General features: G+C 38.6%; 2 protein-coding genes across 5 annotated transcripts; one reads left to right on the top strand and one right to left on the bottom strand.

Moving 5' to 3' along the window:
• The first annotated feature begins 2,512 nt into the window (after window positions 1–2,512).
• Window positions 2,513–14,037, top strand: avil (advillin). Of its 3 annotated transcripts, XR_011585184.1 has the most exons (21): window positions 2,513–2,548; window positions 2,766–2,873; window positions 3,079–3,153; window positions 4,090–4,286; window positions 4,373–4,481; window positions 4,561–4,671; window positions 5,993–6,198; window positions 6,281–6,359; window positions 6,806–6,904; window positions 7,232–7,385; window positions 7,504–7,604; window positions 8,765–8,902; window positions 9,056–9,214; window positions 9,323–9,502; window positions 10,262–10,419; window positions 10,505–10,649; window positions 11,424–11,612; window positions 11,700–11,768; window positions 12,013–12,123; window positions 12,752–13,531; window positions 13,953–13,990. XR_011585184.1 is itself a non-coding variant. In XM_070838241.1 (20 exons), the coding sequence occupies exons 2-20, from the start codon at window positions 2,814–2,816 to the stop codon at window positions 12,863–12,865; spliced, it is 2,454 nt and encodes an 817-aa protein (XP_070694342.1). In that variant the 5' UTR covers window positions 2,513–2,548; window positions 2,766–2,813; the 3' UTR covers window positions 12,866–14,037. The 3 variants fall into 3 exon arrangements, 2 of the variants coding, with proteins under 2 accessions (XP_070694342.1, XP_070694350.1); XM_070838241.1 differs by having other exon boundaries at window positions 12,752–14,037; XM_070838249.1 differs by having other exon boundaries at window positions 2,516–2,548; window positions 2,750–2,873; window positions 12,752–14,037.
• Window positions 14,038–17,526: 3,489 nt separating this feature from the next.
• Window positions 17,527–22,515, bottom strand: LOC139212820 (tropomyosin Per a 7.0103). Of its 2 annotated transcripts, none has more exons than XM_070843365.1 (6): window positions 22,303–22,515; window positions 21,925–21,999; window positions 19,972–20,010; window positions 19,561–19,722; window positions 19,324–19,407; window positions 17,527–18,153 (listed from the first exon to the last, which is right to left on the bottom strand). In XM_070843365.1, the coding sequence occupies exons 1-6, from the start codon at window positions 22,399–22,401 to the stop codon at window positions 17,650–17,652; spliced, it is 963 nt and encodes a 320-aa protein (XP_070699466.1). In that variant the 5' UTR covers window positions 22,402–22,515; the 3' UTR covers window positions 17,527–17,649. The 2 variants fall into 2 exon arrangements, with proteins under 2 accessions (XP_070699466.1, XP_070699474.1); XM_070843373.1 differs by having other exon boundaries at window positions 19,972–20,007.
• Between the last annotated feature and the right edge of the window lie 3,679 nt (window positions 22,516–26,194).

Here is a 26,194-nt window from a genome sequence, read left to right as displayed (position 1 = left end):
GTTCTTCTTAGTGCCCTTAAACAGCCATTCGACACACTTTTTAGATCACTAAAATACTAAATAGGGGATCAGCTTCAAACTGAGGTTTGGTTTGAATTCCTCATTCTTTCCACCAAAACCATCTCGCATAAATCTGCAGTTAAACCAATGACAGAACTGGCTTTTTTATAAACTAGTTCATCCAGCATTGCCAGTAATATTATTACACCAAAATACAACAAAACCACTTCGAGGATCTGCCTGATGTAACAAACTGTGAACACCTCTGTAAACCTAAGCTGTAGCAGACATGGAGTAGTGAACTGGAAAAAACATGGAGCAGTTCTGGAAAGAAACGCATCAATGAAAATAATATGTGACATATGTAATATCTGACTTCTTACATGTGAAAGAAGTTTCCTTTAGCACTTCTTTCACTGGTTGGATATTTTTGTAGTGTCTGCTGTGTTTTGTAGCTGCACAGGAACATCTGTAAATATGGGCTCATAGCATCACAAAAACAGTAGTTAGTTGGTCTGGTGGTGAGTTACTGAGGAAATAGACACAGTGTTAAATCTGTCTCTGGTCTCATGTGTAATTATAACACCACCTTGCTATTCAAAAGTAATAAATTACATCACTGTACACCTCTTTGTCAACAGGGTTTATCTGGTTAGAGCTAAAAATCACTCTGAGCCAAACTGTGTTCATGCCGTAATTAACAGCATAATGCTCTTCCTGTCCTTTGAGTTTTACAGGTTTGTGAGTCGTTTTAGCTGTTTTGAACTATGACATAATTTCCTGATAGAGAAACATTAATGGATTACAGACATGAAGTAAGAAGGTCTTACATAAGTTTGCTGTATTTGTCCACTCTCCATATATTTATGTAAATTGCACCCTGTGCATTTGTGGTAAATCGATTTTGCAAATCAAAACAGCGTTATTTTAATTCCATACAAACTTCGGTGGAATTGTTTTGCATTTTCCATATTTTCAGCACCACTGCAGTATGTCTGTTTACACGTACACTCCACTGGCACCACCATAACTGACAGCAAGGGGACTTTTTATCCTCTTAGGATCATAAACTGATGCAATCAAACAAAAGATTGCATCTACACTTTTATGCTCTGAATTCTCCTATAAAAGCATTTTGGGAGACAAGTTGTTTAATAATACAGAAAACATAATATAATGAAAAACACATGTATATTTACATTTATACATCATTTTAACTTATGATGCGATCACACAAAGCCCAGGAGGATGTATGTGTCTAGTTTGATAGAAATGGGGTATCAAATATGGACGCCCTCTCTGGTGACAACTTTTTAAAATGCAAGGATCTTTTTCTTGCCCGAGTCATTTCCTTTTACCAACAGTGCTCTATTGTATTCAGTCTGCCAACAGGCTCTCAGGCCTTCTCAAACACACAAACTGCACCTCCGATGCTACAACTGAAGGTCTATTGTATGGGTCCTTGTTTACAATATGGTCATTATAATTCATAGTAGTACGACTATCCCACTTTGGACCATCATTGGCTGAGGTTTGTTTGTATAAGGATGTGTTTATTTGAATATGGTTCTTTTTTATTACTTATTTAGTTTTCCTTTTTAATTTAACAAAAATGAGTATGTAGGTGAGAAAAACAAAACTTTAAATCAGACAGGCCAAGTATACAAGTAAAACAACCCAGTAGATGGAGATAAAACAGGATAAGACGATTAATAAATGACAGTAAATGGTGTGTTAGTATGCAGGAGTGGAGATTTGGGTTAGTTATGCTAGTGGCGACTAATGCAGCCTCAAGCAGAGATGGACACTGGTTACCTCACCTCTTTCTGACTCCACACGTTCAACTTTTTTTTCATTTTCAAAGTTTTAGTCTTGAGCCCCAACTGACGCCGACTCAAGTGACATCACTTGGAGCATAGATGTATTGTAAGACCAGCAAATGGCACCGCCGCTCAGCATTGCTTCCAATTTTTCCCAATGGCCACTTTTAATTGTTGACAGGACCAGTTTTTTCATTAAGGTTCAAGGATTCAAAGATTCAAGGATCCTTGAATCCTTGATTTCAGTTTTTTATTTTTGATACATTTGCAAAAATTTCTAAAAAACTTTTTTCACTTTGTCATTATGGGATATTGTGTGTAGATTGATGAGGAAAAAAAAGAATTTAATCCATTTTGGAATAAGGCTGTAACATAACAAAATGTGGAAAAAGTGAAGGGGTCTGAATACTTTCCGTACCCACTGTATATCCATATATGGTACGAATATGGTGGTACGACGCCGACTGGGCTGGAAAATGAATGGACACCATGGTGCTGATCAGTGTTACTGTGTGTGCATTTGAATATGAGTCAATCTTTTTTTCAGCACATTTGCCTGCAGATTTTGTGTCGTCCTCAGTGATTGGCCAGAACACTGAAATGTCCTGCAACATGCAAACACAGGCAAATCATTTAGGGGCACTGCGGGGCTTTTTGTTATCAGATAGAAAATCAGATGTGGGATGATCATAGATGCTTACTGGGGAGTCTTCAAACAAGAAAACCAGGTATGTTCTGTTTGATAACATAGAAATTATGAGATTTGGGCATGTTGGCTCGCTGTAGGTTTCTACCTCAGTTGGCTATGAATCTTATTTTGTGCAGTTTATTTGGACAAAAGATGAAACTTTTTAAAACAATGTCGGCATTTGTGCAGTTGTAGGTCTGTATTGTAGGAAATTGTATTCAATGCATTGGTGATTTCACAGTGATTTCCACTTCCAGATAAAGAAACAACCATAGTGCCGCTGAAACTGAGTTCATCCGAGCAAAATGGAGTACACATTCAGAGCAGTAACTCGGACCCCTGGGATTATAATCTGGAGGATCGAGGTAATTTGATGTTATATTAACTGCTGCAATAATGAATGGACCGACAGTTCTTTCATGTTTCATGGTGGAAGGAAACAAAAGTCTGCTGCTCTGGTGGGAAATGACTTAATCAGCAGTGATGATGTAAACAAACATATAAGATTTGAAATATTGGGGCTTTTTTGCATAAAAGTAAAATGGACACCTTGTTCTGTGTGTGCAACAGAAAATGGAGCTGGTCCAAATCCCTGAGAAGTCTTATGGAAATTTTTTTGAGGGTGACTGCTACGTACTTCTGTCTGTAAGTCTGAGAATGTGACCGAAGAATCATCGTGGTTTTTGGTGCCAGAGCTGCTTGTTTGTTTAGTAAAACCCACAGTTGTATCTGAAGACTTTTCTCGTGTTTTGTTTGATGAATAATGGCAGAGGAAATATTCAGATCATTTACTTAAGTAAGAGAACTGATACCACACTGTAATAGGACTTTAGTACAAGTAAAAGTCATACAATAAAAATGCAAAAGTGTTATCAGGAAAATGTACTTAAAAGTGTTCATTCAGTAAACTTAATGACTATTGTATCATTGGATTATCATTACTAATACATGAACATAAAAGCAGGATTCTACTGTTTCCATTTTTAACTATTTTGTTCTTTTTTGTTATTTTCATCATGAATTCAACTGCTGACGATTCTCTCAGTTAATCAACTGATTGTTTGGTTTATGAAAATTAAGAAAATAGTGAGAAATGCCATCACACTTACCCAGAGCTAAACAAACAAACCTCAGAATTATTGAAAATGAATTTAAAATAATTGAATAGAAACACATTTGAGAAACTTTATTTTGAAAAATAAGCAAACAATTATCAAAATACTTAGAAATACTATCAAACTTTCTGTCAGTCAACCAATCGATTCATTGACTCATCGTTTCAGCTGTGCTTGCATAAACTGTTATTTTAATTCAAAACAAAACATCATATATGGCTCTTGACATGATTTATATGTGAAAATCTTTATTGTAACTAGTGACTAAAGATGTCAGATAAATGTAGTAAAAAGTAAAATTTTTCCCAATTTTTACCTTAGATTTGTACTTAAGTACTCGACTTGAGTGAATGTACTTAGTTACATCCCATTAGTGATGATAAAGCAGTGATTAAATGGTTTAGTCTTTTGTCTGTCAGTGTATCAGGTAGCGTCCTCGTCTGTACACTCATCTTTGTTTCTCCAGACTCAGAAGGTGAGCAGCTCTCTGTGTTATGACATCCACTACTGGATCGGCTCACAGTCCACTCAGGACGAACAGGGTGCGGCTGCCATTTACACCATCCAGCTCGATGAGTTTTTGGGGTCCACTCCGGTCCAGCACCGCGAGGTTCAGAGCCACGAGTCTGACACCTTCAAGGGCTACTTCAAACTGGGAGTTATGTGAGTGGAAATGTCAGTACAGCAGGCCAACATATATAGCCAGGAAAAGAAACCATAAAAAAAAATCACCATCCTGTCCTGTTTAGCTATAAAAAAGGTGGAGTAGCATCAGGCATGAGGCACGTTGAAACCAACACCTATGACGTTAAGAGACTGCTTCATGTCAAAGGGAAGAAAAGAGTGACTGCAAAGGAGGTGAGCTGTGCTTCATAGTGGTTATATAACATTTTTGGGACTGAGGATGTTGAGTGCTTCATGTTTTAATTTGTTCCAGGTGGAGATGAGCTGGATGAGCTTCAACCTTGGGGATGTGTTTTTGTTGGACATCGGCAAGACCATCGTTCAGTGGAACGGACCCAAGAGTAACAAACAGGAAAAGCTTAAAGTGAGGTTTCTGTGAGGGTGCTTGGACAGACATCCAGTGGTGGAAAACTAGAAAAACAGTAGTATCTTTTAATAACACAGGATATGCGGCATGATGGCAAGATTATTTATGATCATGAGGATAGAAAAGTCGAAGAGGCACCTTGAGTTGCTTTGGGAGATTAATCGCCTGTATACATGCTGTCAGGTTTAGTGTTGTAATGTTTATTTGCAACATTTTATCTGGATGTGCATGACACATCTGAGGCGCAGATCCTGAAACAAGTCTCACACTGTCCTCACCAGATCTAAAGATCATCATTAAACCTTTATGGAAAGTTGTGGGAGTGCAGAGGCGAAGCTCGTTTCCTTCTTCCTGCAAAAGGCTGGAGGCTCTGAATGATTCATTATTCCACCGCACACAGTTCAGAACCACATATATATATATATATATATACATACACATATATACATTTTTCAGTTAAGTTCAGACATGTTTAGACATTAGTTTGTTTTTTCCAAGGTCATCCCGGAAGCCCACAATGAAAAGTAGACTTAGACACAACTTATTCATTAAAAATGTATAGCTTAAAATGACTAATTAAAGATGCAATATGTAACATTTCCATATTCAAACGCCTAAAAAATTACTTGATGCTATGATGCTAATGACGCTTGTAATTATTTTGCTTGAGAGCAGAAATTACATTCTGTGTTGAAATCTAATCTAAATGTGATCTCCAGTGATTTAGTCCTGCATTTCTACCAAATTAGAAAGCAAGAGGCAGATTTGAATGAAAAAAATTATCAATCAGTGAGTCTTTATTTATATAGTTCATATTCATAACAAATGTTATCTCAAGACACTTTACACATAGAACAGGTCAAGACCAAACTCTTTAAGTAAGAGAGACCAAATGATTCAACAATTCAAAGTTCAGGATTCTGAAATCCCCCCATGAGGAAGAACCAGGTGACAATGGTGAGGAAAAACTCCTCCTTAACAGGAAGAAACCTCACATAGAGCCCGGTTCAGAGCTTTTTGAAAAAACAGAAAATATATGAGGAAAAAAAAGATGAGATATGCCAAGATATGCTGACTTTTCATCTCTAGCACTAGTACCAAAAACACTGGATCCTCCATTTCCCATAATGCAAGTTAATAGTCTCTTTCAATAGACTTTCCCTGCCTGGTGAACGTCCATGTCTTTCCATACCCCAGGTTGTAACACAAAGTTTTTGTTATTAAAAATCTGAACGCACTCACACTCATAGGTTTAGTTTGAAACCTGAGATTTCCAGATTATGTAGTTGTTTTTCTCGGTTGTACTTGTGATTCTCAGGGCATGCTGTTGGCCAAAGACATCCGAGACAGAGAGAGAGGAGGTCGGGCCGAGATCAGAGTGATCGAGGGTAACGCAGAGAGCAGCTCTGCTCAGACCATGGCGATCCTGAACGGTACTCTTGGAGAAAGAACGTCCCAGCTGATGGACGGACCTCCAGATGAAACTGCTGACCAGGAGCAGAAGTCAAAACTCACGCTTTACCAGTGAGTTTCTCCTGATATCCAGTGTTTCATGTTGTCAGTGGATGAGGATTCATCCATGTATATGTTTGTGTCCTAATTTCAGTGTGTCAGATGCTGATGGTCAGATGAAGGTCACAGAAGTCACCACCAGCCCACTGGTTCAGGATCTCCTCAACCATGATGTGAGTTGGTGCAAAACAAAGGATGCATACACTGCATGTTTATGGCCACATCACAACGGATGCCAATGTCACTATAAAACTTGTACCGCTGTCTGTCACCATCCCAGTGGCGCAAATAGCTTTAAACTCTCGATGCTCCTGTTTGGACTCAAGTGACTCAAGTCAGTGAAGATAATGTATAATCTAGTCATGTATAAGTAAAGTTGCAGTAGGTAACATTGAAAAGAAAGTGGACTTTTCAAAGGAGTACATCTTACAGGTTCCAGGTGTATGAGCAGTGATTGACACTGCATTACAGACTCCTTCTGCTCTGATTGGTTGTTTTCGTTCAGGCACAGTGGATTCTTGAAAATGGCATGAAGAGAACAAAGAGGAGCCAAAGAAATATGACAAAAAGCTATTTTAAAAAAGTTACCTATTAAAACTGTAATTAATTATCTATTTAGGATTGCTTCTTCCTGGATCAGGGAGGGACGAAGATCTTTGTGTGGAAGGGGAAGAGAGCAAACAAAGGTGAAAGACAGGCTGCTATGAGCAGAGCTTTGGTGAGTGACTCTACATCAGATCTTCACATGTGTCTTTGACTCGTATTTGATTGCTCTCTTGCTATATTTGTTTATTAGGTTCACTGAGCTAAAACTATTGCAGTCTCATACAACAGTTCTGTTAATAATCTTAGATTATAGCTTATAATATTCAGTTTTTGTGGAAACTGTTTTAGAGAGATGTTGACTCAACTGTGTGTTCATTTTGGAGGATAATGTTTATGGTACTTTAACCTCATTGATATGAAATGAGATAGACAGAATACCTGGCATCTAATAAACTGGCATCTGTATATTTTCTGGGTGTTTTCTGACTGGATGTTGCAGGAGTTTATCAAAGCAAAAAACTATCCCATCACTACAAACGTGGAGACGGTGAATGACGGGGCCGAATCAGCTCTTTTCAAGCAGCTGTTCCAGAGGTGGACAGTGAAGGAACAGACTCAAGGTCTCGGCAAAGCGTATACAAGAGGGAAAGTGGGTATGTGTGTTCCTAAGTTCACAAAAACACAACAAGCACAGACTAAAAACACCCCTTGAAAAAAAAAGAAAAGCTTGTCGCAATTAATGACTTGTTTTGTGATCATATTCTGTTTTAGCTCACATCACACAGGAAAAATTTGACGCCTCTCTGATGCACGCGATGCCCGAGGTCGCCGCACAGGAGCGAATGGTGGACAACGGCACAGGTCAAGTGGAGGTAGCCTGCCTGTGTCGATTTATTATGAATTCACTTTGACAGGGATTAATCCATAATTTACTGTTTCAACAGGTCCAAAAATGACAGTGTGCTAATATGCTAATGCTAACATGTTCCCGAGATTGTTACATTAACATGTTATATGTGACCAGCGACATGCAAAATAGTACATGCTAATGTTACCATGCTAACATGCTATATTTCAGGTTAATTTGATTGTTTGTCAATTTTGCAAATCAAGACAGTCACAGTTTGTCGTAAAGGTAGTAAAGTACCATTAACTTTTATGTGAAACTGCTCAGTGAACGACATCTTCTCATCTTAATTCAGCACCTGCTAGCTAGCTAGGTAACTTAGCTATGTTCCTATCTGTGTTTTATTCAGTGCCTACTGGTTCTGTTACAAGCTTGACGCCTCTTATGTGACTTTTTGGTGTGTAGTATTTCTGAAAGTCATATACTTCAGCAGTTTTACAACAAACCGAGACTTTCTTGACTTGCAAAACAATCTTTTAAATTGACAAACATCATATGTGTAATTCACGGCACAATTCAGAAGGAATTTTATAAAATTTGCCTCTCACCGTTGACTACTGTCAAAATGGCGTCTTCACAGCAGGCATTTTGACTTGTCAAAGCAGGAGAAGCAAAGCAGCTGTTATCAATGACATTAACGATGGCTCTGTTACATTTAAGTGTCTCAGTGTGTCATGACAGAGTGACGGTGGGCACACAGGCACGATACCAGGACTGTGAAAACGAAGCAGCTAAATTGAATTCAGCCATCATGCATTATGCATTTCAATTAATATTTTTCCTATTGTGCTAAAGGCATACATGGCCGTGCAATCTGGTCCTGCTGACAAAGTAGTGGGATAAAAATTGAGCCAAGTTTGACAATGTAGATCTGAGCCTGACATGCTGAGTCTGTGATGTCCTAAAATCTCCAGTCTTAAGCCAGTATTTTTTTCCTAATGTGTAATAAGCTTTACAGCCTCATGGGGCCACTAGCGCACCTACAGACTTTAAATGCAACTCTGACACATACAGGAGACAAAAATGCTGCAGATGTTCTGCTCTTTGTGTTTGTTTGCACTTCTGGCCACGACAGCTATCTGCCATTTCTGATTCAGTGTTAATTTTCTTTTTTGATGTGCTCAGGTGTGGAGAGTTGAGAATCTGGAGCTTATGCCTGTGGACCCTCAATGGTACAGATATTTCTATGGAGGAGACTGCTACCTGATCCTCTACACTTACTTGGTTAACAACAAGAAGTGTTACCTGCTCTATGTATGGCAGGTGAGGATTCGCTAATATTTGCTTAATAATTTAAGATCACACAATGAAATATTACATTTCTTACAAATTTACCCACAAAAAAAAAATCATATTTTTCTGATTATTACTGTATTATATGATGAAATTAAGCTACTCCTCCACTTATTATTTCAGGGGCGTCATGCAACACAGGATGAACTGGCAGCCTCTGCATTTCATGCTGTGGATTTGGATCAGAGGTACGGCGGTGAGCCAGTTCAAGTGAGGATAACAATGGGCAAAGAACCAAGACACTTTATGGCCATTTTCAAGGGTAAAATGGTCATCTTTGAGGTACGACTGTTGACTGTAATAATAATGATGATAATAATAATAATTTCTTTTGGAAACACTGGAGGTGTATACAGCTTTTATCACAGTGCAGAACATTTATCCTGTCAGGGGGGCACATCCAGGAGAGGCTCTTCTGACCCAGAGCCACCAATAAGGTTGTTCCAGGTCCACGGTTTTGATCCATCCAACACAAAAGCCATCGAGGTTCCAGCACTGGCTACGTCTCTGAACTCCAATGATGTGTTTTTACTAAAGAGCCAATCAGGAGTGTACCTGTGGTGTGGAAAGGTAAGACAGAGGGTGTTAAAATCAGGTAGATAAACTGGTAATTCACCAAACTACAGCAGCAGGGTGACAACACAACAGAATACTTTTCATGGCATTTAAACATGAGTTTGCCCCTGGTCACAAAACAAGACCCTTAAAGTGGGTTTTCTCAGTTTGGTGCTTGAGAAGTGGCCTGCACAGAGTCCTGACTTCAGCCCCATCCCAGCCCCAATAGATAGATAGATGACTTTATTAATCCCGGAAGTGAAATTAAATTGCCATAGCAGCCAGGTGCATATGAATATAATAAGAACTCTATAGAAAAAGAACAGAAAGAGGAGAATCAAAAATACAGGCTGAGGTACATATACAGTACATACAAGATAAAAGACACAAAGTGCATAATGGTGCAAAATGATGATTATGATAATGACAATAGTGGTGATGATCATTCATGAATTATTGTTGTATAATGAGTTATGCTGTTGTATATATAATAGTATATAGTTTAGGAAGTAGACCTAATCAGAATCAGAATCAGAATCAGAATTACTTTAATAATCCCCAGGGGGAAATTGCTTTTTGTTACACACAGCACCAAAAGAATAAGAATAAAGTAATGATACAAATAATACCACTACTACTACTAATAATAATAATAGGTATAGTAATAGCAATATTGTATTAAAGTATAAAAATATATGATAAAATACAAATATATGTAATATGTAATACAATGACCAAACTATTTAAAGGGTGCTGCTGTGGTTTTGTTTCCAGGGATCAAGCGGAGATGAGAGAGCCATGGCGAAGGAGGTCAGCTCTGTGATTGGCCAGAACTCACAGAGAGACTCTGAGGAGATTGTGGCAGAGGGTCAAGAGCCCATTGAATTCTGGGAGTTGCTTGGCGGGAAGGCTCCCTATGCGAATGACAAGAGGTGACGATGGCACAGATGTGATACTAATGTTTGTGAATGAGCTTCATGAGTGTTAAAGTGATGGTAAAAAAGTTGTTGACTGCAGATTACAGCAGACGGTCACAGACCACCAGCCACGTCTGTTTGAGTGTTCCAATAAGACGGGACGCTTCATAGTGACCGAGGTGACTCAGTTCACACAGGACGACCTTAATGAGGATGATGTCATGCTACTGGACACTTGGGACCAGGTGACACTGTTTGTCATGAATATTCACAAACTTGAACGTATATCTTGAATATATATTTTGTCACCATGACTGAACAACACAGAGAAACAATGGTACATTAAAGAGATAGTTTGAATTATTTAAGTAGGGTTATATGAGGTACTAGTTACACTGTCTTAGATTACAGTAGACTGTTGTCATCACGCCCTCCGTCTAGTTCAAGTGTATGCTATATTTGGGATATTTTCACAGCTCTACATTGTCGTCAGACAGCCCTTTCCAACAGAATTGAAGCTGCAATAATAATAATAAACAATAATTTTACCTCCCTAAGCAGGGGAGTTCACTGTACTACCACTGCCTCAATTAATGAACTAAAAAATTGATTATTAATTAATGACCACACCAGTTTGGATCCAAACTAACTATTTAAAACACCAAAGTCACAGAATAACACGAGCAAACTAACTGATGGAGACAGCAGTAGACTGACACTTTCTGTGTGGTGGCATCTGAAGCCAAAGAGATAATGGCTTCAGTCCCCTTCTGGAAAGGGGTGTCTGACAGCAATGCAATGCAGTGAAAATATTCTAAATATAGTGTACACTGCTCCCATTCACAACAGCACATTGCATCTGGCCTGCTATGGATCAGTACCTCATACATCCCTATCCCTTTAGTGCTATAAATTTGAAAGTGATCACATCTCGAACAGTCAAAGGATTTTTGTGTAGATTTTGTGCCATGTTACTTCCATGTTAGCCTCAGTCTGCCTTTCCTTATTGTTGGTCTCAGGTGTTTCTCTGGATTGGAAAAGAAGCCAATGAAGTGGAGCGCAAAGAAGCCGTGGCCACGAGCCAAGAGTACCTACGCAGCCACCCGGGCGCCAGAGACCCAGACACTCCCATCCTCTCGATTAAGCAGGGCTTTGAGCCGCCCACCTTCACTGGGTGGTTCACAGCCTGGGACCCCTCCAAGTGGAGTGTGAGTGGTTTGGTGTTTTTCAACTGGAATAGAGCGTCAATACTGATGAGTAAAAAACACGCTGACAAACATATTTCTCACTTTTAGGGAGGAAAGAGCTACGAGGAGTTGAAGAAGGAGCTGGGAGATTTAGCATCACCTGTTACTGTTCCAACTGTACGTAAAGTCTTATTCATTCCTTAAGCTTTTTGGGTAAAATAAATATCTTGAACAGCCTTGAATATGTCTATGAATTATGACACCAAGTCAAAAAAAGAGTGCTCCACATATCCATCTATTATCCTCCAAAACTGAAAATGTGTTTTATGAGCCTATTCAGAGCCACGCTGGGTAAATTACATAATAATGAAGATAACTTAACTTAACAAAACTTAACCTGAACTTTGATGCGACTTTCTAGGAGCAGAACTGTGTTGAAAGTGAGAAAAGCTATCAGCCTTTCCCACTAGACGATTTGATCAACAAACTTGCCAGCGAGCTGCCTGAAGGTGTTGACCCAACCCAGAAAGAGGTACAAGACTTATTTATTTTATAGAGCAAAAATACGCCTCTGTTAACAGAAAGTGATGTACACCTATAGCACATGCACAAAGGGAACACAAAACGTTATCAGGTACTTTTTATTTAGATATAAAAGTAAGCAATTACTTTGGGAGGTAAATAATTACCTTTTTTTACACATTAAATTATCCAGAGAGGAAATGATCAATTTGGTAACAATTTATTTTATGGCTTTAATTGTTTGGGGGAAGGAATTTCCTTAAAGAAAAGCTTTAACCCCCAAATGATACATTTAATGAATTATTCCTTTTTTATTAGAAAATGTATCCCCCATATATGTATAATTAACAAATTTAACCTTTTTACATTTTTAGCTGACCTCTTGTCTCTTTTATCGGAATAACTGGCATGAAATTATAGAGTTGTTTCTGAGAAGCTTCCCATAAAACAAAGTCTTACTATTAATTCTCTCTCACGTTAGTATCATTATGCATCATATTTGATTCAGTTAGTATTATCCAGAAGCTACTCATTGATTCACAGTCCCTTGTTGTAAGCTTTAACCATGATGCTTTGCTGCCACATAGTATCAGTGACAGACCTTCACCTTACAGAACGTCTCGTCATTTGTTTTCCAGAAGCACCTCTCTGACTCAGACTTCGCCGACATGTTTGGGATCACCAAAGATGACTTTGCCAGCCTGCCGCAGTGGAAACAACTGAACATGAAGAAAGAAAAGGGGCTGTTTTGATCATATCTTTTCTGTATTTTGATTAAGATATGACTGTTGAATGATAACAACAGGCAGTGTCGCTTAGTGTCCTCAACAGTTCCTGACTTTCCACTTCAGCTCGCTCCCTTTTTTAACCTATTTGAGGACAAGAGTCAGATTTTGGACTAAACTTTGATAATAAGTCTTTTCATCCCCTGATTTCATTGTGATTCATACGTTTATTTAAAATCACGACAAAAAAAGCTCTTGAATTTAGCTCTTGAATGTGTTCTTTTTCAACTTGTGCTGAAGTGATACCACTGTTTAATTAAGAGCTGAACCCTCAGTACGAAACAATATAAAGTCTATTGATTATTCTGCTGTGAGTGTTTTCATGGTATTATGGCTTAAATCGAAATACAGACATTGAGCCCCGATGAAGGTGAATCCAAAAGACTACATATGATAAATGGACCACTAAGAGCGCTTTAACTCTACATTCACATTCACACACTGTTCATACTGGGAGGTTACCAGTCCTGTCTTCACTGTTGGAGGAGCTGGGAATCCAGCCACTGGACGATTAGTGGACGACCCGCTCCACCACTGAGCCACAGCTGCCCCATGATAAATGACTAGTTAGACATAAGAATGAAACATTATTAACAAAACTGGAAAAAGAACCAGGTCATTAAAACAGAACAGGTGAAACACATGCAGTTTATCAAACGCAGCACAATAACAAACTCTTCTTGTATCTTAAGTTTAAATCTTAAATTTAAATCTACTACAGTCACAACCCAGTAACTATTTAACCTCACATATCACACATGTATGCTCTGATGTTGGCAAAAAAAAAGAAAGAACTGTGACCTGCTCTCAAACAGGAGATTTTAAAGCCTTATTCTCTGATGTTTATTATGAGTCTTGGAACTGTTCCTTTAATTCTTGTTTATCATGTAATTGTGTTGTTCCGTTTTGCTGATTGTGTTTTTTGTGAATGTTTCTTGCTCTCAGTTTTCCCTTCTAAAAGGGGTCTTAATCTCAATGAGACTACCTGATCAAATAAAGATTAAATTACAAACAAATGATAAATAAACAAGCAATGAAACAAAGTTGTATTAAGGCTGAGTTCACTCCTGATAATTGCGGTCTACTTTGCCATCTGTTGGACAAATGATGTTACAACATTTCAGGCCAAAAGTTTAAAAGGTCAAAACTGTTGTAGCTTTTTACAGGTTTTACAGGAACAGATTTCTGATCATCTTAACATTTGATTTCTGTAATTATTATAAGTCATTTCCTGTGTAGTTTATATCCTCTAACTCTGACACTCTGAAGCCATAAAAACTGTTATGATTTTTATCGGTGCAACTATCCAAAAAACATGGAGTAGCATTCATCTACTGACCATAACGTCAGCTAATCCAGTTTCTTCACCAACATGTTTAAAACAGAAGCTGATGAGAAGTCGTCCCACGTCGCTGACCTAGTTTCAGATGTTTCGTTTTAAATGTCACAGTTGTGTTTGTGTTTCCTGTGCTGTTTGTCCCTTTTCCTCTCCTGTCTACACCTGATTCGTCGTGAACGAGGGTCCAGGAGAGGAAGTGGATTAATGCTCCAGGCTCCGTGGGCAGAGATGGAGGCCTCTGGTTTGTGGACTGCTGGTCTTGCTGCCTCTCATTGTCTTTTGACTGTTTGTGAATTTTGATTCCAGTGTCTTTGTTGTTTTATGTCCTTGTCTTGGTAAATCCCATGGCTTGGGAATATTTAAAGGTGGTGTGGTCTATGTTATGGGTCAGTGGTGGAGAGTTGGTCACCCCATCAGGCCAACCAAAGGTGGAAACTAATGTCACGCTGCATTAAAGCAGCTTATGATGGTGAGCCCTTTATTATGGCAGTCATGAATGTTTTAAATAAAAATATGTAAATAAAAAAAACACAAATCAGTGTAAGCATTATTCACTCCTTTTATTTTGACGTCTGGAATGTAATTTCAGTTACATGTATAAATTTGTGTCATTTACTGTCCGCACAAGTCAAATATATGTAGACCCACAAAGCGCATCAAATTACAGTAAAAACACTTTTTGCATTGTTGTTCAAAAATGAAACACAAAAACCAATTTGATTACTGGATAAAGTGTCTGATAAAGTCACTGCTGTGGGCTCAAAATACTCAACTGAACCAGTGATTAAACATTTAAAGTCGATGAAAACTCAACATCACAACAAAACAGAATCCTTTGACCTGAAACTGATGGAACAAAAAATGAAAAGATGATGATTGTGGACGCTCACATAGAAACAAATGACCAGCGTCTGCTGCAAGAGACTGTTCAAGAACAGCGCCACAATACTACAGTAACAGTACTACAGTAGCAGTACTTCACACTATAGTAGCAGTATCACAGAACTACAGTAACAGTAATAAAATAGCAGTAGCAGTACTACAGAAGCAGTACTACAGTAAAAGTAGTACAGTAGCAGTACTACACACTACAGTAATAGTACTACAGCAGCAGTATAATTAGCTAACGTGGAAGAAAAAAATCCAGCTATCTGAATGTGTGTTGAAGCTTTGAAGCTTTGAGGCAGCCATCAAGTGTCGGCACGTGAAGCAGCGTTCAGCTGAAACAGGACTGTGTGATACATGATAACATTACATAATAATACAAAAGATAAATTGTTGACACAAACATTAACATGTTGCCTTAAAACCCACAGAATGTTACGAAGCTAAAAGCAGCATCTGGAAACGTTCCATTTCCAAATTCACATGAATTTGTTAATATTGTTCCTCCTTTGTTGTGACATCAGAATTATTTGGTGTCACATGATATTTCCCTCAAAACCAAAATGATTAGTTAATCTTGATAAATATTCACCTTAAAACCATGGAGTGACAGATTTAGACATCATTTCTGAACAAAATTAAATTGAGAATCCCTTCAGAACCACAATTTTGGCATTAAAAAGATTAAGACTTTATATGTGTGTGAAAGTACTGCGTGCAAAAGTACTGATACATGACACAGATCAATTTGTGTGCAGTTTGGAAAATCAACATACATTCTTAGGTGCTCATGCAAACTATTTATCTCAAATGGGATGAGAGGGTCTATTCTGGTCTCAAGCATAAAAAGAGAAATGTAACATTATAAAAAATTAAGGTAAAAATTGCGATTAAATACAAAGAGTATACAGCAATCAGAGAGACAAATTTCAGCAAGTGTCACTGCAACTGTGCAAACATGCAGCGAGCAGGTCGTACAGCCTGCAGCAGGTCAGGCGAGCAACTCTCGCTGACGTGTTTGGTTGTTAAGGGAATGTCGTTTCTGATGTAATCTGACAGATTTATGCCACATTACAAGAATCTTTACAAAGTGCAAATGCAGCCAAATCGATTTCCCTAAAAATTCGAAATAAAAAAAAAGGATAAAGGGACGTATGTAAAAGATAAAAAAATAAGTGTTCTTGTGAAGATCAGCAAGGCAGTAAATAGATGGCATTTTCCCTCATTTAAAAAACTTAAAAATCAACTGCCTTCGATTAGCAACATGTGATGCGTGTCGGTTTTACAGTTAGCCACTGCAGGTGGACTGGGTAAGAAATTTAACCTGAACACCGAACAGTCAGGTTGAAAATTTTTGTTTCATTTTGTTGACATATTAGAGCCCAAAGATTTTTAGAGGAAATTATTCATAAATCAGAAAATACTGTCAACAGTCATAAAAAACAACTGTTACCATTTTTTTGGGAATCTATAAATGAGGCTATGAAAGATATATGAACAAACCCCTCTGTAAAAAGGATTCAAACTGGACAGTTTGGTGTGTGTTAGTGCTCCTGAGGTGGACATTTCTGGCTCAGAGTTTGAGAAAAAACTCATTTTGAGAAAACAGTCTTAAAAAGTATGAATTTAGAAGAAAGCTAATGATGAAAATAGACAAAGTGTGGTAAATTAAACACCTAAATGTGGATTTTGGTCGGTTTCTTTCCACTTGTCTGGAAGAGAACGTTGTGGAGGCAAAAATTGTCCAAAATGTCGATGCATTGCCTGTAGTGTCTCGCCTTAAATGCAGTTGAGCGTCTGAAATTTTCAGTGTGCTGCCGTCAATTCCCGACTTTCTGACGCAAAGTTATGATTGGAGCCAAAACAGCAGCAGTCCAAATGCTTAGAGAGCTTGCTGTGTTTTGCACACAGGTAAATCCTGATTTGTGTCCAGGCAGCTGTTAGTATTCAAACAATCAAACCTTTGAGGTTGAGGCAACACGGAGTAATCTCCCTGTCTATCCACATATTAAAAAAACAAGTTAAGACTGATATTAAAAGGAAATTATTGGCAAATAATATAAAGTAGTCATTAGTGGAATTCCAGCCAGTAAACCACCTGGATCCTGAGTTTCTTTGTTGTGAATTTAAAACTGAAACTTACATCTGTACTACAGTGTATTAAAACTAAAGCTGCAACTAACTTATTTTCGATTTCCAGGAGCCCAAAGTGACGTCTCCAAATCGCTTGTTTTGTCAAATCGCAAAGAAAAGCAGCAGATCCTCACATTTGAGAAGCAGAACCAGCAAATATCTGACTATATATATATATATATGTAATTATGACTGAAATGATTTATCTTCTTGTCAACATAGTTGTAGGTTAATTTTCTTAATATCAGCTTCTTGTTGGAGCTCTAAATAAAACTCGCAATGTGATTGTTGGCCTCAAAATAAACATCAGATGTGTGTAAACTGCAAATCAAAGGGCTCTTCAATGACACCAAATGATCTGTAATCACCTCCAGTAGTAGATAAAACAGATTATTTAAGACACAACACAAGCGTCCGGGTTTTTGGGGTCTTGGCCGTCGTTGACCTGGCAGCTGTTTGCTGAACTTCTCTCTTTATCCTCCGAATCATCGGGCAGCTCCAGAGTCTCTCCTTCACCCACGATGACCCTTTCGTGCTCTGGAGTCTCAGCGGACGCGTCCTCGTAGGCACTTATGCTGTCCGAGTCGTTCCTGTCAGGAGAGGAGTCTCGCTCGTCCTCGACACCGTTTTCATAAGGCCTCTGCTGGACCCCGTCTTCAGAGACCAGGAGGTCCAGTGCGAGGGAAGGCATGTGGCTCAGCGGCTTACTGACCATCTTCCGCAGCTTCGTCAGGACGTTTCGCTCATCCTCGGCTCCGTCACTCTGTCCTGCCTCCTCTGACGCTCTGCCGTGAGCTTCACATGGAGACGAGTCCGTTTCTTCTTTGTGTCCTTGTCTCGTTACCTCATCCACACTTTTATTTGTGTTCACTGGAGCAGGTGGTTTATTATTTCTTTCCTAAAGAGAGAAATTTAAGTAAGTAAATTAAGCTTCCTTTCAGATCTAACAAAATATACAGAAGGTGCATTTGAAAGTTGTTTTGGTATTATTTTGTTTAAAGATGCACCGTACACTTCAACATGTTTTTGGAGCAGTAAACTAGACGATATGACTGTTCTGTGATGAAACACATCTGTGCTGGTGTTAAAATTGACTTTTCTTACTGGCTCAGCAAACCATCTGCTGTTTTAAATCAGCTTGAACCTTGTAAGGCCAATGCTGAGAAAGAGCCGACTGGATTAAAGTCATGAGCAATTTAAAGAAAGAAAAGAGGATGTTAACTCCCACCTCCATGAAACCACGCTCATTTTCAAACACATGTTAATCGAGACTCGTCATTCACAAGAGTTTATGCTGTTTAGGGATACTAGTTAGAACATCTGCTAACATTAGCCCCGTTTGAATTCCCCTCATTGAAACATACAGAAGGTTTAAAACTGTTAGTTTACTCTTTCAAACTCTTTTAAATAGACAAAAGAGGACTGATCTGATAATCCTTTGTAGTTCAAATGTCCAAGTGTAAATTTTTTTACCTTAAATTTTCGTGTTTTGGAATTTCACCAATCTAATCTGAGCAACCTGATTTTTTTTTTTCACTGTCTAATTTAAATTCAAATGTCCAGTTGAATGTGAGCAACTTTTTTTTAACACTGTACCCCTTTTTGAAATTTTAATTTGCGAAAGAAAAAAAGACAGGAATTTAATCATTCAGTTTCGGGTAGATAATACGTAATATTTTAAAGCTACAAATTCTGTGGTATTTAAATCTTAATATTAAGAGAGTTAGTTTTAGATTTCATAATCAGGTATTGAAGCAGTTCCGAACTTTGTTTCCTCATACCAGTGACGACTTGGCTCTAGCTCAGCATACATACACTGTGTGACGTTACAGCACATCATGTACTCCCACAGCTAGTGATGTAGTTACTTATTAGTATAAGTTGACAGAGAAAAACTAGCTCATGTATTCAAGAAAAAACAAAACATGCTCCATCTCCATTAGTCACATTCAATAAGCAGTGACGAAGCTCCTGAAAACCTGTTACATAACAAGACTTTACATATTCATACATTACTTTAAAAACTCTCTGATGTTATGTAATGATCTCCATTTGAATGTCACATCACCTCTTTTAGTCTCTCCACCTCTTGCATCAAAGAGCAGACCATGCTCTCCAGTTTCCTCTTGGCCCCCTTCTCTCGCTCCAACTCCTACAAATGCAGAGACAAACGGTGCACTAATGAGAGGAGCAGCAGCTTGTCGGTGCCACACTTTGTTCTCATTAGAAAGGATGACGACTAAAAAAAAAAAAAGACGGCTATTGTGTGGCTGAGAGTGTTTGTGTTTACGTGGCCTCGACGTACCGAAGTGGCCTGTCCAGCTTCCCTCTGGGCCTCAGCCAGCAGCTCCTCGACACCCTCCAGCGTGTCCTGCAGGACGTCCACCTGGAACAACAGAGTCTCTCGCTCCACCTCCAGCCCACGCAGCTCCTGCACCACCTCGTCGTAGCTGGCCTGCAGCTCCAGCTACACCACAAGCACAGAAACAAATCAGCGTGGGCAAACAGAGGACCGCATGCCAGTCGGTGCGTGGGCAAGTGTTTAGCAAGCTCTCAGAGGCATCAGTGGGAGGCCTCATCTGGAAGCATGACAATGCCTCCATATGTAAAAGGAATATGCATCAGTGCAGCGATTTTATTAGCCCTGACAGGACTGAGAATGAGACTTTAAATAGTAATAACCATCATAATCATAGAAACAGTAGCAAATACTTACCATTTCTGGGAGTCCCATGATGAGGTCTTGCTCAGACTGCTAAAAGGGAAAAAAAACTGTTAATTTGTAAATAATACTTGAATCTTTTTAATTGAGTTGAATGAAGATAAACATGTTCTCAAAGGCTTTATAGGATCCTTTGCATGTAGTCCTCTCATTTGCACAAAATAACTATGAGCATCAACACTTAGAAGTAACACATTACTGCAAGTTATAGCATTAAAAATGCCCACTGTTCATTCTCGAATTAAATCATTATAAGTTTCATGTGTTGTGGTGCAGCATTGAGTAAGAGCCATGACAAGAAATGCAATCACAACATTTTATATGAATTTTGAAACTATTTTCTATGTCTAAATAAGGTAAATTACACATCCTGAAAAATAAGATGTAATGAGTCAGTTTTGCAGTTTTCAGCGTCCTGGTTTTGTGCTCACTGGCTTGCTGTCACTACTTACTGGGATGTTATTCGTAACTTTAATGCTTTCCCTGTTTTGACAAGTTAAAACGTCTGCTGTGGAAAAGGCTCATTAGTCCTTGGAGGAAGATTTTTTTGACTGAAAGAGAGCTGAACTTATTAATCTTTTTTTACTGTAAACCTTCTGAGACCCAGTTAGGAATATCAACTGTAGTGCAACAGCAGACACTTTTAATTTATTTTGATAGCAGCGGTTTATAAAAATGGTTCCTCCTCCAAAATGTCGAATGCTGATGTGGCAGAAACTGTAATGTGTGGGTCTGTCTGAAAAGCGCCAACAGCTCACTTGATTGACCTTGTTTTCACATTACGACTAGTTTCAGACTTTGATATACAGTCTCCAGTATCCTTATCCAAATACTGTGCTGGTGGCATCGTGTTAGATAACAACTCTATAAACACAGTATATGATTAAGTATGGTAAAAGCATTTGCAGCAATCATATAGCCGACATTCCTGTTCAGGTCATGTAATACGGTGGGCCACAGAATTAACTGGCTTATGAAGATTTGAGTCCAATATGAGTTCACACAGTTGTTTTACACAAATGAGTGCCAGACAGAGACATATGGTTATATCTTCAAAGACGCACGAGGATAAGAAACTGCATTAACAGGAAGACAACACACTCTGTCCTGACACGTAGTCTCAATGCGAGTTTGGATTGTGAGTTTGAAATCAGTGTTTGTGACATGAAACACCAAACAGATATGAAGCTGTATTCCATGTATTAAGATCCTTAACTTCAGTAGGAATACCAACACAACAGTCTAAAAATACTCAATTACAAGTAAAACATTTTTAATTGTACTTCAGTAAATCGTTATTATCATCACCTAAATGAACATCAAGTGTCAAAAGTACTCATTCTGTATTGACATGCCCCCATGTAACTGATATATCATATGTGACATAATATATACAGTATATATATATATATATATATATACATATGAATAAAATGATACCCAACCTAAAGTGTGCTTACAAAACTAACTAAAACGAAATATACATACAGGAAATGTCTTTAGTTTTAATCTTTCGTCAATTTTGTCAACACAACATGCATGACATGGCATTGGTGCGTATATTTACTGAAAATAGCATCATATCTACATGACTGGGAGTCAGCTGCCTTCACAAAATCTTGTGTTTGTATTGTCATAACAGCTCCTTAAATCTTGCCCCAAATACACACCCTCCCTATTACAACAGAAAAACTCAAACTAACACTGAAACTAATTTCTAAACAGTAAAGCGGAACTAAAACATGCAAACAAGTCCAGGAAACTAACTGCAACTAAACTGGTTTGAAGACAAGAATTGAAACAGAAATACAACTTATTGAACTAATGAAAACAACAAACAGCTCTGCGCAGTAAATAAACGTGAGGCACACAAACAGGAGCTATGATGGACAGGTTTGATTCTCCAGAGACCACCAGAGGGTCCAGGCTCCTGATGTCTGCTCCTACCTGACTGTCAGTCCTCCTCTTCAGGGTGCCTGCCCGGCTGTCGCTCCGTGTCAGACGCCTGGAGGAAGTCTCGGTCTGATATAACGAGACAAACATACAAACATCATCTCAGGTAGAAGCCAAGCATCACATCACAGCACAGACACAACGAGCTAAAGGCTAATAACAACAATAACAACAATAATGGGGAAGTGAAGCTACGAGCCTGAAGAAAACCAGTCCGGCTGATTATTTGAGCCGCTGCTCGGTTTTAGACGGTTAACAAAATAGCTGAACTTCACTTTCACCACTTTATCTCACATTAACTGTTCAACAAAAGTCAAAATACGAGCGGTGACACGACTGTAACGTTAGCTCCAGTTAGCCGTGAACACCCACCTCTTTTATAATGCTGCGCAGAGACTCATCCTCGCTCATTCCCCGAGAAAAAGTCCGTTTCCTCGGCGAGCCGCTGCCGTCCAGAGTGACTGAATGCATTTTTTTATTTTTATATTAAGTTTTCGTTTATGTAAGAGCCTCCTCCGCTGCCGAAGTGCTGTTTGGTGTCTGATTCCTACGCAGCAGCTGCTGCCGACGCCCAGGCCGTGATCTACGGAGGCCTGCGGGGGCCAAAACAGCCCAACACCGCCCACGCACACACAGGGAGAGAAAGTCAGAGATCATCCTCCGACACCACACAGGAGCCTTTTCTAAAAAAAACATGTGGAGATAATGTAAATCAGCTCTTTGGGTTGTTTGTTTTAAAGTTTAGATAAGAAACATGGCGCATGCCAGGTCCCACATGCTGAAACAACAGCAGACCAGGTGTTTCCGGGTGAGCTTCATGTTTGTTTTGGTCTCTGTTGGTCTGTTTTTCCTTTCAATTTATTGGACTTTATAAACATACAAACAGTCAGCTAGTTGAAATTTTGTACAATTTATGAATCCATTGTGCAAAAAAAGGCAGATATCAATCAAATGAAATATAATGATGTAAATAAACTAAACTAAATGGTTTAAAAGATAAAATAAGGTAAATCGGGGAAATTCCCTTGTCACAGTAGCTCAATAGTAAGACAGTAAGAGTAGAAGAAAATAGACCTTGATAAATAAAAGACATAAGCTACATCAACATAATATAATTGAGTTTATATCGTCATTATAATATTGTTTCCTCTTGGCTTCTATAGTACCATCTGTTTAATTGAGGTTAGTCCTATGAAGGAGTGCAGGTGAGCCACTTTAAGGCTCTCTACTCGCTCCAAAGCATCAGCCATCTAATCACTCAGAGTTTCTTCATGATCATGATAAAAGCTCGGCGTCAGAGGAGAGGATTGAAGGTCAGACAGTCCAGCAGCTCCTACACCCTCGAGCTCAGACTGAAAACAGGGCTTTCCTGTCTTGACTCAGGATTTGTTCGACTTTTAGACTTTTAGACTTTTCTTTATTTGATCCCCCATAGGGGGAAATTCTCATGTTACAGCAGCAACAATAGAACAGGGAGAGTGAAAAGAAGCAATAGTAAAAGAAAAAATAGCAATAGCAAAATAAATATGAATATAAATATATGGCTGTGATGAAATAAATATTTACACTATGGGATATTTACACTTTGGTTCAGAAATGTACAGGTATGGACAGGAATGAAGGAATGGAATGACATGGATGGAAAGACAGTGTATTAACATCAGCCAGTGATGCTGGTGTTAAAGAGTCTGATGGCTGATGGGAGAAATGACCTGCGGTAGCGTTCCTTCTTGCAGGGTGTGCAAGAATTCATGTGCTGAAGACACCGTGGTGAGTGTTTGCCCCCAGATTCATACACCCACAGGAAGAGCTGAAGCTGACAGCAGCATCAAGCTGAGATGACAGAGACAGGTCAGCAAAAAGTTCACATAAATTTGACTTTTGAGCAGTGCATTTATATCGAAGGAGAATTACATTATGACTATATTACAATATGACACCATAAAACAAGAAGAACTCAACAAGAAGCACCAGATCATTAATGGCTCCATGGCTGCTCCCTTTTTATATGAGATGTGAGACATGAGGGTGCCACCAAACCTCTCATCTAATCCTCAATAAAAAAAACATTTAAGCACATTTCTTAAAGTATCAAACTATTCATTTAAAGTGGTTTGTGCCGCGTATACTGGCCTACAGGGATAATACTTATTCCTGCTTATTTCTGGTGTGAGATATGTGACTTTTACTCTATTCATTATTGCCAACCTGTATTGTAAAGTTAACTCTACTGGTTTGCTGAAGACAGACGGGTCTTGTTGTATTATGATAGATTTTCATAATTCACTTATCTAAACAGTTTTTTCAATCCTGTGTCAGAACGTGTGGTTTGAGCTTCAGTACTCAGAGGTCAGAAGTCAGAGGTTGTTACTCTAATGTGAACATGCAGGTAATTCTTTCCCCCCCCCAATCTCTTTATTGTTTTTTTTTTCAGCAGATGTTACAGTGCAGATTGGCAAGTGCATATTAGGAAAATGGTGAAAAGTCTGAGTGATATCCATCCCAACCCCCCGTCATCCCACCCTGACCCCACCCCTCCATAGGTAAGACAAGACAAAACAAGAAACACAGCATGACCAAATAATAATAATGCTTAAAAATAGAATAAAATGAATATATAAAATAAAATGAATAGATAAATAATAGAGGTAACAAGAAGTAACTCAGCTGTCTCAGGAGTTACAGCAAGACTTTGGATGTAGTTTGGAAGTTGTTTCCAAGTCTTGTGCAAGGCTGCGAGGGATCCTTTTAATGAATATCTGATTTTCTCTAGCTTAATCCATCCTAAGATTTCCAGTATCCACCTGTTATGAGTCAGAGGAGAGGAGAGGCATGTTTCCATCTTAGAGGGATGACACGTCTGGCCAGCAGAGTAGTAAAGGCAATGACACGTTTTGACATTTGGACATTTGGAGCTGAGCTGAGGCCAAAAAGCGCTGTTAACAGATGTTTAAGAACTGGCTGAGGGTTTTAAATTTGTTAGACCAAAAGTCTGACACATGTAGGTAATGTAATGTCAATGTCACTGTCTGCATTTATAAGCATAAAAACCTACAAACACACCGAGCAGGAACAGGCAACCTCTGCTTTTGCTTCTCTCTTGAGGATTCACCAGTTTTTTAACGATAAGATAAGATAAGATAAGATAAGACAAGACAAGACAAGATAAGATAAGATAAGATAAGATAAGATAAGACAAGGCTTATGGAGACTTTATTTATTCAACACCAGGGAAATTCACTTGTTACAGCTGCAGAGTCATGAGACAGAAAAGGTGCAGAAACAAAGTGTCAGTAACAGAAGTAAACAAGATATAAAGAATATAAAAATAAATAAATACAAATATAAAAATCATATAAGAAAAATATAAAATCTATACATGTGTGTATTGCACAGCAGAAAAACAAATGAGTAGTGACAAAGTGCAGGTAGTGGCTATGATATTGTCATTGCACAAGAGAAGGGAGGAAATGTGAGCAAACAGCACCTACAGATTTTCTTACATTTTAATGTCTGGGAAGCTCCACCGAAGTCCAATAACACACAACAGTGTCCAGGATTCATTTCAGGTACACTAATGCACAGGCATCACTAACTCAGTACAATGAATAATATCAGTATCTGAACAATGCAGATTTAAAACTATCATGTAACTATACGAACTGGTGACTACAGGCATCTGTAGTATAAGTCAGCCCACATGAGAACTAGTGACTGAGACATGATCTGTTTGCAGCTGCAACGGTGTTTTCCCCCAGCAGATGACACTAGTGGGTCAGTGGTGCTTCACTGAGAGCAGGAAACTCATTGTTTGCCCCTGTGAAAATCTGTTTCAGCGATATCACAACTTTTATTGAGCACATGTACAGTCAGAAATACAGAATCTCTCCACGGTTTGTAGTTTGGCTATATAGTGGTCAAATCCAATGACATACTGACATATATATGTATATATACATTATAAAGATCATATACATAATATAGAGACCTGCTGCTACTTCATGGTGAAGCCTATTAAACATCATCTTTTTTATTATCACTGTACGATGCAGCCTTTTTAAAACTATGCATTTCAAGTGCCCTTGATTTCAAGGGAAAAAGCCAGTTTTTTGCTTTGCTGGTTCACACAATTACTTAAGCTCGTGCAACTTTTAAATAATTATTTGCATCTAACCAGTTCTTAGGTCTACGTGAAGATTTCACATGTTTGATGTTAAAAAAAAAAAAAAAGCACCGCAGATATTCAGACGTGTGTGATTTAGGA

The sequence above is a fragment of the Pempheris klunzingeri genome, chromosome 2, assembly GCF_042242105.1.
Source record: "Pempheris klunzingeri isolate RE-2024b chromosome 2, fPemKlu1.hap1, whole genome shotgun sequence".
NCBI classification, from domain to species: Eukaryota; Metazoa; Chordata; class Actinopteri; order Acropomatiformes; family Pempheridae; genus Pempheris; species Pempheris klunzingeri.
The sequence above is the reverse complement of the archived record's forward strand: the minus strand, read 5'-3'. Positions and strand labels throughout refer to the sequence as shown.